The 15,051-nt window shown below is 36.3% G+C and overlaps 1 protein-coding gene across 1 annotated transcript in view; it reads left to right on the top strand.

The window, feature by feature from the left end:
- Window positions 1–15,051, top strand: part of NEB (nebulin) — a 124,662-nt gene that overhangs the window by 72,275 nt on the left and 37,336 nt on the right. The window contains 23 exon segments of the mRNA XM_021399955.1: window positions 439–543; window positions 638–742; window positions 1,203–1,310; window positions 1,989–2,102; window positions 2,560–2,757; window positions 3,191–3,295; window positions 3,896–4,000; window positions 4,301–4,408; window positions 4,800–4,907; window positions 5,797–5,904; window positions 6,505–6,609; window positions 6,700–6,804; window positions 6,991–7,089; window positions 7,321–7,431; window positions 7,600–7,704; window positions 8,380–8,484; window positions 8,913–9,017; window positions 10,122–10,226; window positions 10,535–10,639; window positions 10,757–10,861; window positions 11,353–11,457; window positions 12,825–12,929; window positions 13,583–13,687. Of these exon segments, the coding sequence (XP_021255630.1) occupies window positions 439–543; window positions 638–742; window positions 1,203–1,310; window positions 1,989–2,102; window positions 2,560–2,757; window positions 3,191–3,295; window positions 3,896–4,000; window positions 4,301–4,408; window positions 4,800–4,907; window positions 5,797–5,904; window positions 6,505–6,609; window positions 6,700–6,804; window positions 6,991–7,089; window positions 7,321–7,431; window positions 7,600–7,704; window positions 8,380–8,484; window positions 8,913–9,017; window positions 10,122–10,226; window positions 10,535–10,639; window positions 10,757–10,861; window positions 11,353–11,457; window positions 12,825–12,929; window positions 13,583–13,687 (2,529 nt within the window).

The following is a 15,051-nucleotide window of genomic DNA, read 5'->3' as shown; positions in this document are numbered from 1 at the left end:
AATTATTGCAGCGCAATCTTGCAGTTTAGTCTGTGGAGGCATGATAATTCTTGTTGTTAAAGAAGCAGAAAAACTAGGAGAATGGCAATACTACAGAGTTATGGTTTTTAACAGTGAGAAGGTAACACTCATTTTGTGTACAACGCTATACACAAGATAACTCAGTTAAGTTATTTATGTTGGGGGAAGGGTGTCTGTTGCCTTCCTGATTGATCTCTTAGCCTAGACATTCTTCACAATTACCTACAATTTTCTTTATTCCCTAGTTCATACTTGCTGTGTTTCTATATAGAAGCATTTCTTCAGTATAGCTGGTAACTTCAAGTTGGTCTTACTTGGACTGTTATCCTGGGCTTCTGTTGTCCAGGACTGATTTTAAAGGAAGCTAGCAGGGAATTTTTGGGTCATTTTCAGCATTTTTTTTTTCTCTTTCCTTAGATAAAATATACAGCTGCCGGAAAAGAGAATTTTCAGAACTTTGGTGTTGTTACTGACACACCGGTCTATGTGACTGCGGTGCAGAGTGGTATAAATGCCAGTGATGTGAGTCTTCCCACCTTTTCTACTCAGTTTTTTTTTTCCCTTGCTCCTTCTGAGAATGGAAACAAGTTCACTGAATCTGTCTTTCACTTTATAGGTTAAATACAAAGAAGATTACCATAAAACTAAGGACAAGTATACAACTGTGACTGAAACAGCAGACTCTGAAAGAGTTCAAAATCTGAAACATCTTTTTAGCAATGTAAGTGTTTTTCTCTCAAGGTACTGCTGAGAGATTGAATTTTATTTTGTTTGTTCTCTCTGTTTGAAGTGAAGTTTACAAATATGAAACTTAGCAAAGTCAGTGATAGACCTCTGCGTTGTCTGAGTATGGAGAAGATGCTGAATTTCACAGAGGGCATGTTTTCCCATTTGTAGTTCAATCTTGTCAAAATACAAACATTAATAAATGGGTTTTAGGAAGAAAGTTGCACTTGAACTAAAAGAGTTCTTGTATGAGTATGGACAAGACTAACGGGAAAGAACTTTGTTACCTTTTATGTGTGCTGTCAAGATTATACTACTGTACTGTCTCAATTTCTGTAAAGTAATAGTTAAGCTGTTAAATAAACAATCACAATAGAAGGGATATTGATTTTTACTTGACTTTCGTTATTACCCAGGGAATTTTTCTGCTCATAGACACTTTCTGTTCCCCACAGAATCTCTACAAGGAAGCCTGGGACAGAGTGAAAGCTACTAGCTATATAATGCCCACTGATGCTGTATCCCTAGCACGTGCAAAAGAACTGAAGCATAATGCTAGTATTGTAAGTGAATAAGACTTCAGTTTTTTTAATCAGGTCAATTCTAGCAATTAAGGCCTTCTCGTCTTGCATATAAGTATCAAAGCATTTTAATGTCTTAGAATTGTAGAATCTTCTATTTTTAGTTTAAATATGCATCTGTAGAAAATCATTTTTCTGTAATAATAATTTGACTAAAAGTTAGATAGTCCTTTGCTGCTTCTTCTCATGGAAAAAAAATAAGTTGCATTTTATAATAATAGAAACAACTTCTAGAAAAATTATAGTTAGTTCTCTTTTAGCCTAAATTGCCTGAGTCAGGAAAACACCAAATGTTATATATGTCTTTAAATGATGCTTTACTGAGTGTAGAAGGACATAATTTGTTGTATTACTGAGCAAAGGCTAATGTGAGATCATTCTCTTGGATAGATTTAAAGGAAAGAGCGGTGAGAATAAATAACTTGTAAATTCAATATCTTTATTTGAAAATTTTCTAGCCAGCTGTCGTTACTTTTTTCAGTCGTTATAATGCACTTTCTTTGCAGCTAAAAATAAAATTGAAAACCAAGATCCTGCTTTAAATGCTTCCTCTACGTTTTGGACTGAACTGAATAGTTTGCTTACTGTTTAATTTGGTTCTAAAATTACAAATTTCTAACTGGAATTTGTTATTTGTTGTCTTTCTTTTCATCTGCTTAGGTAAAATACCGAGAAGAATACGACAAGTTTAAAGCTCTATACACACTACCTAGAGGTGTTGAGGATGATCCCAATACAGCAAGGTGCCTTAGAGTAGGAAAGCTTAATATTGATGTAAGTATTGTTTTCTGAGAATCCACATAGATAATGCATTTCAATATGCATTTGGCAGTGTTCAGTATTTGCTAAATTTGGTAATCACCCACAAATGTCTTTTCAGGCTTCTGCATCAACTGTTGAATTGTCTGTACAAAACCTTTAAGTCTAATATGTTTATGTATGAAACAGTGCACTGCCTGGTCTACCTCCTAACATGAGTACCATGAAAATTTGACAAATCGTATTTTAGCACCCTCGTTACTTATTATGATACACTTGAAGGTTCCTTATCTGCAGGTTTTTAGAGCAGACTAGATGGAAATGTTAGTCATAGCCAAAACAATTGCTCTCCAGCTATAACAGTCCATGAAAATATTAGTAGAATACTACATTCTTTAGCCTTAAATTTATCAACAGTTAATGCTTCAGGCTATTTGTCAATATTATTAATGTGAATGTTTTAATTCTGCAGCGTCTGTACAGGGAAACCTATGAAAAGAATAAAGCCAAAGTCCACATTATTCCAGACATGGTAGACATAATTGCTGCTAAAGATGCTCAGAAGAAAATCAGTGAAGTTGATTACCGCACACGTCTCCATGAGTGGATCTGTCTACCAGATCTTCAGATCAATGCACATGTTCGAAAAGTAGCTGATCAGATTAGTGATGTAAGTTCACAAGTGTTTGTAGTTCACTTTTTTAAAGGATTCTTGCATTTGTGCTCTGTAGAGGAAATGATTTTGCAGAAACTTTGTTGGAGTGCTCTGTGGTTTCCACTCGTATCTATTATGCACAACTAAACAGCATCTATAGCATGTTTTTGTAATATAGACAAATCAGTCTATATTGAAACGTGGCTAGGTATGCATCATTTCAGTGTTATCAGTATAGGCTCTGGGCCATAACTTTGCAGTTCTTGAAGTACTGAAGAAAAATCGTTTAAATTCCGAAAGGAATTGTTTTTTCTCAAAACCAAAAATGTCAAAAACCAGTGAACCTTACTTGCTGTCATTTGACAGTTGTGTTTCAGACTTACTTAACATTGAGGGGTTAGATCACAGTGAAAATCTTACAGGTTGCTTCTTTTCTCTGATACCTTAGGTGGTATACAAGGATGATCTTAACTGGCTGAAAGGCATTGGCTGCTTTGTTTGGGACACTCCTGAGATTCTCCATGCTAAACATGCCTATGACCTTCGCAGTGATGTGAGTCTGAACTGAATACACTGTTTCTGCGTACTCATTGCTATTTTTCAAAGCATTATGTTAACAGGATGGAGTAGCTTTATTCTAATTCAGATATTATCTGGAAAATATTGTATATCCTCCTCTACTGAAATATGCCTATATGGTTAGTCACTAGCTGTGTTCCCCAGGGTTCTATTTTGGAGCCAGTTATCTTGAGTGTCTTTGTAAATGACTTGGATGCAGGACTTGAATGTATACTATGTAAATTTGCATGCAACACCAAACTGGGAGAAGCTATTGACTCCATCGATGTAGAGACATCCTTAGTTTTGGATTAAGGCTTTAAAATGGGAGAATAATCATTATGCTTTTCCAGATTGTATATCCCCTGTCAAGTTCTGTATCAGAAGTAGCTTGGGTAGTCATCATGTGGTGCATATGAATATTCTAATGACATATCCCGCTATTCCTTGATAGGAGTTCTTAACTAGTCAGGTGCCGTATTAATTTATGCAGCCTTAATTTATAAATAGCAATTACAGTAAATACAAAAATATAATAAAATCAGTTAACAATAACTACTCTTACTGACTAGAGCTCTTGAATTTCTCTCTGCAGATAAAGTACAAATCTGATGCACAAAAAACGAAGGACAAATACACTGTGGTCATGGACACTCCTGTCTATGTCCAGAATATCCTCAGTGGCTTGAATGCAAGTGAAGTAAGTGTTTTGCCTCCAATATTCCACGTGCCATTTCTTCACAAATTATAGACTTGCGACTTTAATATATGTAGTCATTATTTCATTGCTTACTATCTACAGCTCATTGACCCTGCCTTTATTAAGGCATCACTAAATATTTAATCACTAAATCACAATCGGTAAAATCATTAACTGCATGAATTCAAAAGAATTTCATCCAGTTTTTTAGAAGATATTCCCATGTGCATACAAATAATACTTGCTATGACAAAGTGTCGCCATTATGACTCTCCTGTAATTACTTTTTCTTTTTCTTAGGTTGTCTATCGTGGTGACTATTTAAATAAAGTTAGAGGCAAAGTGATTCCTACTAACAAAACAGTAGATTTGGAGCGGGCATATCATGCAAACAAAATACAGAGTGAAGTAAGTATAAAAATACAATTTTCATCAAAATGTCAAAAAAAAAAGGCCACATTTTTCTCCTGTTCGTTTGATGCATGCTCATACTTCCTCTTGATCTTTCCTTACTGCAAGCCCACAGTGTTTTCTGAGATTCAGAATCCAGATTCTTTAAACGTTGGTCTTTATTTAGCTCTTCAGATACGGAAGCTGGATTTCACTGCATGAAAATTAAGTGGGAAAATGTCCTTATTTAATCTGCAAGCATGCATTGTAGTACTAGTATTTGGGAAATCTGTTGCCAAGTGTGTTCAAGAGATTTCCTGTGTACCTAATGAATACTTTCAAATACTACACACAGTTGTCTCAAAGACTTTCTCTCTCTCTCTCTCTACTTCCCCCTGCTGCCTCACAGAATTTGTATCGCTGGGCTGGTGTGAAAGCTCTGCCTACTGGATACAGTCTTCCCAGAGATACCCCCAGCTTTCAGCATGCTAAACACGTCCAGCACATTGGCAGTGATGTAAGTAATGTTCTGTGTCCTTCTATTGCATGAGTTAAAAGGGAAAATTTGGTTCCTGTTTTCTAGGAGCACACAGCTGTTGAGGCAGTTATTTCTCAGATGTGAGATTGGTTGTCAGAAAGCAACAAGAGTAGGGTAGTTCCATATGTTTACCTGAGCCAGGAACTGATGATGACCATGATGCAAGCAGTGACGTCATCAGCGAGCGTGAGGTCCCACTGAGGAAGGTAGGTAGAGCAGGGTGCTGATGATAGATTGCATCAACAGTCTCTGACAAGGTAAGGGTCAACTTCCATCCAGGTCCCTCCAGTCAGGAGGTGCAGGAGACAGAGCAGAAATTGGAGATAAGCTACCTACAACATAGGTCCAGGGTAAATCCAAGAGACAGGATTTGAAGCTGGGCTACAAACAGAGCTAGAGATAAGCTACCTGTGAGAGAGGACCAGTGCCCATCCAGAAAATGAGGACAGAGGCAGTGCTGAAGATGGATGTGTCAACAGCAATGCTCAGTCACTGACTGGCATTCCTGGTGTACCTAGTTTCAGCAATCAGTTCTTACTAGTGCATTCAGCTCCCAGCATTGGTAATGTTCACATTAACAGAATTGAAGCAGTTGCTATCAAAATAAAAATTTCCTCAGACAGATGTGCATACCTTATTAGACATAAGAGAAATTTAAAGCGTTATTAATCTTGGGTGACATTATAAAGGTAAAAATACTGATGATGCCTATTTAGCTCTGCTGTAGCTCATTTGACTATCTCAGAAAATCTGATTGTAAAAATCTACATAAATTATTGTCAGAACTGCAGTGTAAGTAGAAGCATAAGGAAATTTAGTTTCCGTATACTTTTGTTCAGTCTAAAAGGTTTTCTTTCCCTCTTTGTAGCTGAAATATAAAGAAGCCTATGAACATATGAAAGCTAAAGGCTACACTCTGGGACCTAACGATGTTGGGTTTGAAAATGTGAAGAAAGTGAATCAAGTCATTAATGAGGTACAGTATTTGTTCTCGTTTGTATTTATAGTGCCCAAAATCTGAGGGATGAAAATACATTGACTAGAAAGATTGTAGGATCCCTGTTCACTGAGGCTTTTAAGAACAGGATTGACAAATGTCCATCAAGAATGGCAGGGTATCATTGATTCAGCCTTGGAGTAGGGCAGTGTGGCTTTTTAATGTTCTTGATAACTCTTAACTTTCTACAGTCCTGTAAAACTATTACCTTACAATGAAATCACTTCTAGCCTAATTTTATTAACCGTTCTGCTGCTGTTTGATTAAAGACGTGCAGAAATTGTGTCTTTATGATATCGAGTCTGTGTAATTTTATATATATGTACTCATTTCTTTGATCGTTGACTTTACTAGGTAGAAAATACTTTTAGGATGAGAGTCTTGGACTCTCCCTGTGTTAGAGGTGCTGCTATCAAAAGAAGTCTTTGGCTGGTTAGATGTATGGTTGCTCCTTTTTTTCCATTAGTTCTGCAATATCTTGCTAAACAGCTGGCCTAAAAAGACAAGAACTTAGACTCTGCCAAATTTCTTGCTATTTCTAAGTTTTTAACATGTAGAATCCTGTCTTCTTTGACACAGAGGTTATATCGGGCAACGTACCACAAGAACAAGGATAAGATTCATACCACTCCAGACACACCAGAAATCCGTCAAGTCAGAGCAACACAGGAAGCTGTCAGTGATGTATGTGCCTTTCTAATGTAAAAACAGAAGAGACTTAGAGTATTCAGCATGATCTTACGTGAAATTTACTATCTTTTCTTTGTCTTTCAGTTGATCTACAAGTCAGATTTCTTTAAGATGCAAGGACACTTGATTTCCTTGCCATTTACTCCTCAGGTGTTGCACTGCCGCTATGCTGGGGACATCACAAGTGATGTAAGTATCTTCTGTTAAGATACCTGGTATTTGAATGTAGAACTTTTATACTGAAAGTGGGATTTGGCTTATCATTTTTATTCCATTCCATAATAGATAAATGCTTCGTAATTGTGCTTAAGGACTGATTAGTGAACTTGTCTGGAAAGTTAATATTGTGTTTTTCTTTTCCTAATTGCCTTATAGAATAAATACAAAGAGGATCTGAAGTGGCTGCGGGGCTTGGGTTGCTTCCTTTATGATACTCCTGATATGGTCCGTGCTCGTCAGCTACGTAAACTTTGGGTAAGGTTTCTTCTTATGAAAAGTAAATATGTGTGACAACAATACATTTATTGACACATGTGATATGTAATCCAAGAAATGAAGTTTATGAAAGTAAGTGAAGACTGATGACAGCATGTATTGCCATGCTTCTGGCTATTTGTTTCAAAGCTCTGTTATGTTACACTGTAAATGTTCTTTGCTATTAAGAGTAATAAGAGCTTCCTAAATGATACTGCCTTTATCTTTCAGTCTAATTACGTATATACTGATACTGCAAAGAAGATGCGGGATAAATACAGTGTGGTGTTGGATACTCCTGGATACAGGACTGTTCAGGAACTAAAAACCCACTTGAGTGATGTAAGTTCTATATTCATTTTGTTCGTCTTTGGTAGCTGTAATTAAGTAAAGCTCACTGTTTTGTTTTCGGAAATACTTGAGATGCTATAATTGCAAAGCTGTCTTTGGGCAGCTGCTACATGAATATGTGTAAAAGAAGAAATCATTCACAGACTTCTCTTTTTCTAGCTGGTTTACAGAGCTAAAGGCAAGGAGCTGAAGACAAAATACACTTCCATCCTTGACACACCTGACTTCTTAAGAGCCAAGAAAGGACAAAAAATACAGAGCCAGGTGAAAAATTTGTACTAATAGAAAACGATCAGGGTTCTTTCTTAATGTTCTCTTAAAGTACAGCAAAATCTTTCTAGGTCATTTCAAACCAATATGGAATTCCTAGAGAGTACTTTTAAAAATGGCCATTGTTCAATTTCAAGTGGCTATGAATTTTTATATTGGCCATATCTCTGTGATGGACAAATCCAACTTTGACTCTCTGAAACAAAGCGCTGAACCATGGTCTATTGTGTTCAAATTGTCTGAAACTGTGACTTTGTCAGAGGAGTAAGTACTTCTATCTACCATTTGTTGATTATCTTCATTCAGATAGTTCTTTAATACCTGCTGAGTTAGTAGTACAAAATGTTGTTACCCATCAGAGAATAAAAGACTGGATGCTTTTATCTGAAGTGAGACATGGATGTAGGGCCGAGAGGGCATTAATGTCACATGCATTTGACTTGGGGGTTTCTGAGGCTGTTACTGTTATTTACAGAACACTGTGAGTTCTTATAGGAAAAAATGGACTGGGATAATATGGAAAGTGAAAGGGTGCAGTTCTCACCAGTTTCTCCTGGGGTAAATTGGATGTTTATGTATGCGTTGTGAACTTTAGTCATTTTTCAGTGTGATAAAGTAAAACTTCCTTGAAATGTATTTTTTTTTTTAATTCTTTCTGTCTTGTTGCAGTATTTGTATGTGGAACTTGCCACAAAAGAGAGACCTCATCACCATGCTGGTAGTCAGACTCCAGCCTTCACACATGCCAGGCATGTAAAAGACATGGTCAGTGAGGTAAGCTACTTGGTCTTTTGTTTGGTACCAATATTCTAAACTGCTTAGAAGTTTCATTTCTAATTTTGGTGATGGGTTCAAGACTCAAATCTATTCACCCTTTATTTAGCATTGTAACTCATGCTTAAGTTCCATGTTTCCTTTACAAGTTGTGGTAATAGAGTATATATTTCTTATACACTCAAATATTTTAAAATATATGTGCTTCTAAATACTTGTCTGCAGAATCTGTGGCAGATTGGCTGCAAAATCTGGAACATCTAGTAAGAGTTGAACAGCCAAGTTTATTTCCCAATATTTTGACAAAGAGCTTTGCAAGAATGACTTTGTGCACTCAGGATAGCACCTCTAGGTGTTAATGTAATATGAGATTGACAGCTGCTTCTAATACTAAAGATGTAACTTTTCTCTTTTGCTATTTCTCTTAGACAAAATATAAGACCCAGTATGAGAAGATGAAGGACAAATACACACCTGTCCCTGACACACCAGTCTTGATCAGAGCCAAGAGAGCATACCTGAATGCCAGTGATGTATGTAGTCCATGAACACTTTCACTCCTACTTCTTCTTGTTTTCTATGGAAAAAAAAAAAGGCAAAAAAAAAAAAGGGGGTCAATGGGGAACAAGCATGCAAACCATAGATTGTCTCAGCTTGGTTCAAAAACTAGGTCGCCTCTTTTCCATTTATATTTCCATTTGATATTACAGAGATAGTTGGGTTTTCAGGTGGTGTCACTGTAATGCTTCCTTACCTTTATTGTAATTCATATTCATTTTGGTTTGCACTGAAATTTTAACTTAGGTTGATGCTGGAGCCAGGCTAGAATACCTTTTAACAGATAATTTCATCTCTGTTTGGTTTTAGGAGTTGACTTGCATGTCACTGAGAACTTGCTCATTGTTTAATTTAGAAGGAAATTAGAGATAAAGATTGGAAAAGAAAAAGAAAAGAAAAAAATGAGCTGCTAAACATAGGGATTTTAAAGTGAAATTGATCTTTCCTCCATGTGTAGACGTGTGGTTTGTGATCTCAGGCAATGGCTGAAAGTAGTCTTTAGTGAGACCTTTGCTATATGTTTTAGACTGCGTGTTGCCCAGGTACCCTGGGAAATCCTAATGGAATATGTGTTAGGCTGGTGTTTTGGTAGTAATTTTTCTTACTGCTCTCATAAGAGTGATTTTTAAGATTTTAAGAGTATATCACTTCTTTTGCACACCTGGATTTCTCTTCTGAGAAGGTCTTTCTCCTATGAACAGAATGATCTTCCTGCTTTCTTCTGGACCAGAACATGGAAGAAGGGATGAGCAGGATTTTTTCACTGTTTTAGAGATCAAGTACTGTAATACATGGATATCTTTTCTCAGTCTGCTGTCTGAAAGAGAGTAGGATGAAGTTTTGCTTCAGATGTACCAACTCCTTTTCTCTCTAATTTTCATCGCAAGTCTCAGTCAAATTGTAACTGATTTTAGGTAGTTGCAGCTTCTTGAAATTCCTCAGGACTTACGTTAGGATACTGGAAAGCAAACATGTAACTTTGTCATTCCTCAAATATAGGATTTTTAACTAAAATGATTGCTGACTGATAAATATAGTATTTTTTTTAATATATTACTTTTTTTTTTTTTTTTTACCAGTTGCGCTACAAAGAAACCTTTGAGAATACTAAAGGGAAATACCACACAGTGAAAGATGCTTTGGATATTGTCTATCATCGAAAAGTCACTGATGATATTAGCAGTGTATGTATATGAGATTTTCATTCCTAATTAATATATGTCATTGAATAACCTAGAGCGTGCCATTCATGCTGTTAGTCTGTTTGACTGTATCAAATAACTAGAAAAATATGATCAGCACTGTTAATACTATTTTCTTTCCTTGATTATATGCTTGGTTGCCTTTGGTCTTAAAAAGATGAATGCAAATAAATTGTATTTCCGCTGCTGTAGTTCTGATGTTTCAGAAACAAAGAATGTCTTAAAATTGCACGGGCTGGGGTGTTCTGTTCTCAAAATCTGTTTTTTTCGTTCTCTAATTTTCTTTGTAGGTGAAATACAAAGAAAACTATATGAGCCAGCTGGGAATCTGGAGATCAATCCCAGACCGACCAGAACATTTCCATCATCGTGCCGTCACAGATTCTATTAGTGATGTGAGTTCAAGTAGTTCCTGGATGTGAGAGATTGAAACTTTAAATGTAGGTTTCTAGAATGAAAACCGAGTCTTATTTCTTGAGAAAGTGAAGGCAGTTTTTGCTTCTTTTCTAAAGGTTAAATACAAGGAAGACTTATCATGGCTCAGAGGCATCGGCTGTTATGCATGGGATACACCAGATTTTGCTTTGGCAGAAAAGAATAAAGTGCTCTACAGTGGGGTAAGTAAAACACCTTGAATTGTTGGTAAATGTTTTTTTAACTTTTTTTTTTTTAATGTATATTTTTCTCAGGAGAATCCACTTCTGACCTAGACACTGATATGAATTTGTCATGGTAGAACTTGACAAAACATCTGTAATTTTTGTTCTTGGTGTGAAAGAAAAGAGAGGCAAAATGATCTTTTACTTATCCCCTGTGTTCCTTGTAAAGATTTCTGTTCCATAGTAATTTTAAGAGTAATTCTAGAAGTCAAGCTTTAAGGTTATGAAGATTTGATGCTTCCTTTGTTTTCTTGATATGATAGTTCCATTATATAAGATACTACATTTACAGCTATTTTGCAGTAAAATATTTTTTGCTTGTAAATAAGTTAAATAATTAAATAAGCAATATTTTGCTGCAGAAAATTTCTAAAATTCTCTTCATTGTCTTACCCAACTTTGAGTTAACTTTGGGATATATATTTTGTGCTTTTTTTTTTTTCCTCCAGCATAAGTACAAGGAGACATTTGAAAAGACTAAGTCTCATTTCAAGTACGTAGCTGACTCTCCAATTAACAGGCATTTTAAACATGCAACTCAGTTGATGGATGCGGTAAGTGTTAAAGATTTCTATTAATATGAAGTCAAAGGTTGATTATCCTTATGAATTTGCAAATAAATGAAAATAGATTCAGAGCTAATTAAGATCAGACTAAAATCAGGAAATGCAAGGTTGTTCCTGTGACCTTCCTGAATGTTAGCACAGAGCAGATCTGCAGTAACTATAAAGGGAAATCTTGACCCCTGTTCCATTTTTTGAAATTGCTGGAAAAAACTTCTGCTTTGCTGACCAGCAAAGAGCTGCTAACTTGATAATATTACTTGCTGAGTAACGCTGTTGAGTAAAAACTGATTGTTGATTGCCATGTGAAAAAGGTGTAGAGAGAATTCAAGCATAGTATTACGAGTATAGTATAATCATAGTATTAAGATAGTATTATGCCCAAAGTAATCATAGCTCTATTTCATTTATCATATTCTGCCTTGAATTCTCTGAGTCTTAGTTGTTTTCTCCTGTAGTGCTAAAGAAGCAATAAACTTAAAATATTAGCAATATTAAATTCACCAATTAGTTGCTTGAAGTAGTAATGAACGCTCATGGGAAAAAGACCACTGAAAATCTTTGTTCTAGATGAATTCCTATCAGCTTAGAGTTGGCATACAAACCACTATGACAGACAAAAAGCAACAACACAAAACAACCAAAATAAAACAACCACCCAGCAATCTGGTTCATTGCAGATACCATTGTTACAATTTAAGACTTAATCTGATAAGCAATGAACCTGAATTTGTTATGGAAGATTGTTAATATTCAGTCCCACTATTCTTTGGTAGTTCAAATAAGGAAGAAATTATTATGAAAGACATGGAAGAGAAAAATCTTAGCAAGAGGGCCCCCATACAATGAAAGAAACTTGCTTTAATGTATTCTGTTATGTGAGTGATGTTTTCATGATGAAGGATTATAGTTTTTGCTTACAACAAGTCTGACGATAATATAACTGTAATTCACCCTTCCGTCTCATCATGCTCTCTTTGTACTCAAATCAAGAATCTAGCTCCATACAGGGTTGCTTCAGCAGCTCTTTTTCATGAAGAAAGTAAGTCATAAAATGGCTTCTTGAAGAGTGACAGGAACAGGGCGGAGGTGTCCTTAAATTGTAAGTTAGGCCTTCCCGTAGAAATTTAGAAATGCATATGTTATTTGGGCGTATTTTTCTATTTTTTTTCGTGTTTGTTTATTCTTTGCTTTGTTTTCTGTTTTTAATAAATTTTCTATTTTGGATACGACCTTCAATCCTTGCTTTTGAATATTTCATATGAAGAGGTTTAAGTGATGCCGTTGTGATCTCAGGATCTCTGTGTCTTCACTGTCTTCTTTTAATTTGTTACAATTTGTTATGCTATTCTGAGCAGAAATTATATAAAGCTGCCTATGAGAAGCTCAAAGATAGGTACAGCGTTATTGTGGATGATCCTAGGAACCTCCTGGCCAAGTGGGGGACCACACTGAGCAGTCAGGTACCGTAGGAGCACTTGCCAGAGCTGCCAGAAAGTGCCTGGTTCACTCCCAGCTACTCTGTCTGTGTGAAATGTTTACAGCTGGCAGTATCAGATGTTTCACCTGTGATATTGTGATGTCTTTAGCTCAGATCAGATAGTCTTAGTTTTGCCACCCAAAAAGGATTATCACTTTTTGAGTGAGCTAATCTCTACTGTATGTACTTTCATGTATTGTGCATCAATTGACATCGTCTTCAGTTAATTTCCAATCTAATGCCTGTTGAAGTCACTGGAGAGGTTTTTAAAAAATGCATGTTGTATCATGCATTTATTTATTAGCTCTTTCAGTGGCTTCCATAAATATTGTCTTCTTACTTATCTCTAGATAAAGCAGCAGTGGCATATTCAATTTTTGAGCGCCCTTACCTTTATCTGTAATTTACTCTTGCCTTCCCAAAAATATTCTTATAATTTCCTTAATGAGATTATAAGCAAATCTTTCAATATATACCCTAAATTAGATAGATGTAAATTGTATGCACATCTGAATGAATACATACAGTACTGTGCCTAAATCTCTCCACTCTCAAGGTGTCAGGGATCTAGAGCTGTCTTATTGTTTATGGTGTTCACAAGTCTCTTTTGTGCTTCGTTGCCATTTGCATGAACAGAACAGTTATAAATCCTTTGCCAAGATGCTCCTGAAACAAGGGTGTAATGAAATTCTGAGGCCAGATATCCTGACAGCACTCTACAACTCATACTTATGGAGCCAGGTAATATGAAGAACTGCTGCTGTAGGGGACATTAGTTATTCAATTTAGTTGCTTGATCTTTTAATGCTTGTGAGTTCTCTGGGTTTCCACAGATGTCAGACGCCAAAGTTTTGTCCACGTGCTTAACGCTGCCTATGATAAAATAGTTTAAAACCCAGACCATCTGAAAAAGCATTTACTGGGGCTTGAACCTAGCTTAGGCTGATCTTGCCTCCTTTTCTTCCTTTCATGCTTACATAAAGAGCAATTTGCCATGCATTAAGGATCATAGAATCACTGAATGGTTGGGTTGGAAGAGACCTCACAGCCCCCAGCCCCACCCCTGCCATGGGCTGGCTGCCCCCCAGTTCAGGCTGCCCAGGGCCCATCCATGGCCTGGGGCTCCTCCAGGGATGGGGCACCACAGCTCTGGGCAGCCTGTGCTGGGGACTTGCAACTCCTTTAAATAAGGCTAGCATAACAGCCCTCATTCAGTGACACAGTAAGAGTTTATAGACAAAAATACTCTCTCCTTTCATCATTTGTGTTGAATGCAGAGAGTATGATTCATGTATTCATACAGGAAAAGAACCTTAGGTATTAACATTTCTGATGATATAAAAGAATGCCTTTAAATGATTCTGATATTATTGTGAAGAAGTAATTTTCTGTATTCTGTCTTCGTTTAATCTGCGTTCCTGTGCAACAGGAATTTGTTGTAACTGTTGGATGAAAAGGTGATTCATTGAGTAACTGATACATATTTATATTTGCTCAGAACTAAGATCTGCTTGCAGTAACCTTGCTATTTTCAATGGCAAGCACGTCTCCTCACTGGGCTACATGGAATTGGCATATAATGTATAAATTATATGCCAGAAATGCAATAATAGAAACCAATTACATGACGGTGAGGGGGATGTCACTATAGGCACACTTAATAAAGTCCGTTAGCATTATGGAACCGAGGGCCATTACTAGACACTTTTATTCAATTGATCAGTGGATATCTATTTATTACCTCATTAAGAACTCCTTGCAGGTAAGTCTGAGCATGTTTGAAGGAAAAAAATAGCACTCTGCCTGACCTGGATGTTCATCTGAGTGGACGTTATTTTTTTGTTTGTTTGTATATAATTTTTGATATTTTGTCAGTCCTGTTTAAAAGCATGGTTTTATTTTCTGATGCAAGGTAAAGCATGACATTTCCTTTTTAAAAATGTCTTCCAACCTCTTCCAAAACCTCTTCCACCTGCTCTGAGGCTATCTACAGTGGATTACCATTCTTGGTGTATAGTCTATTCTCACTGAATTCTCTGAATGCTATTCAGAGTGCTGAGTAAGACAAGATAATCGTTAAGAAATTATTTAAGTACAGATTCTGC

Source organism: Numida meleagris, chromosome 5, assembly GCF_002078875.1.
Source record: "Numida meleagris isolate 19003 breed g44 Domestic line chromosome 5, NumMel1.0, whole genome shotgun sequence".
Lineage (NCBI taxonomy): Eukaryota > Metazoa > Chordata > Aves > Galliformes > Numididae > Numida > Numida meleagris.
This window is presented reverse-complemented; position numbering and strand designations above follow the sequence as displayed.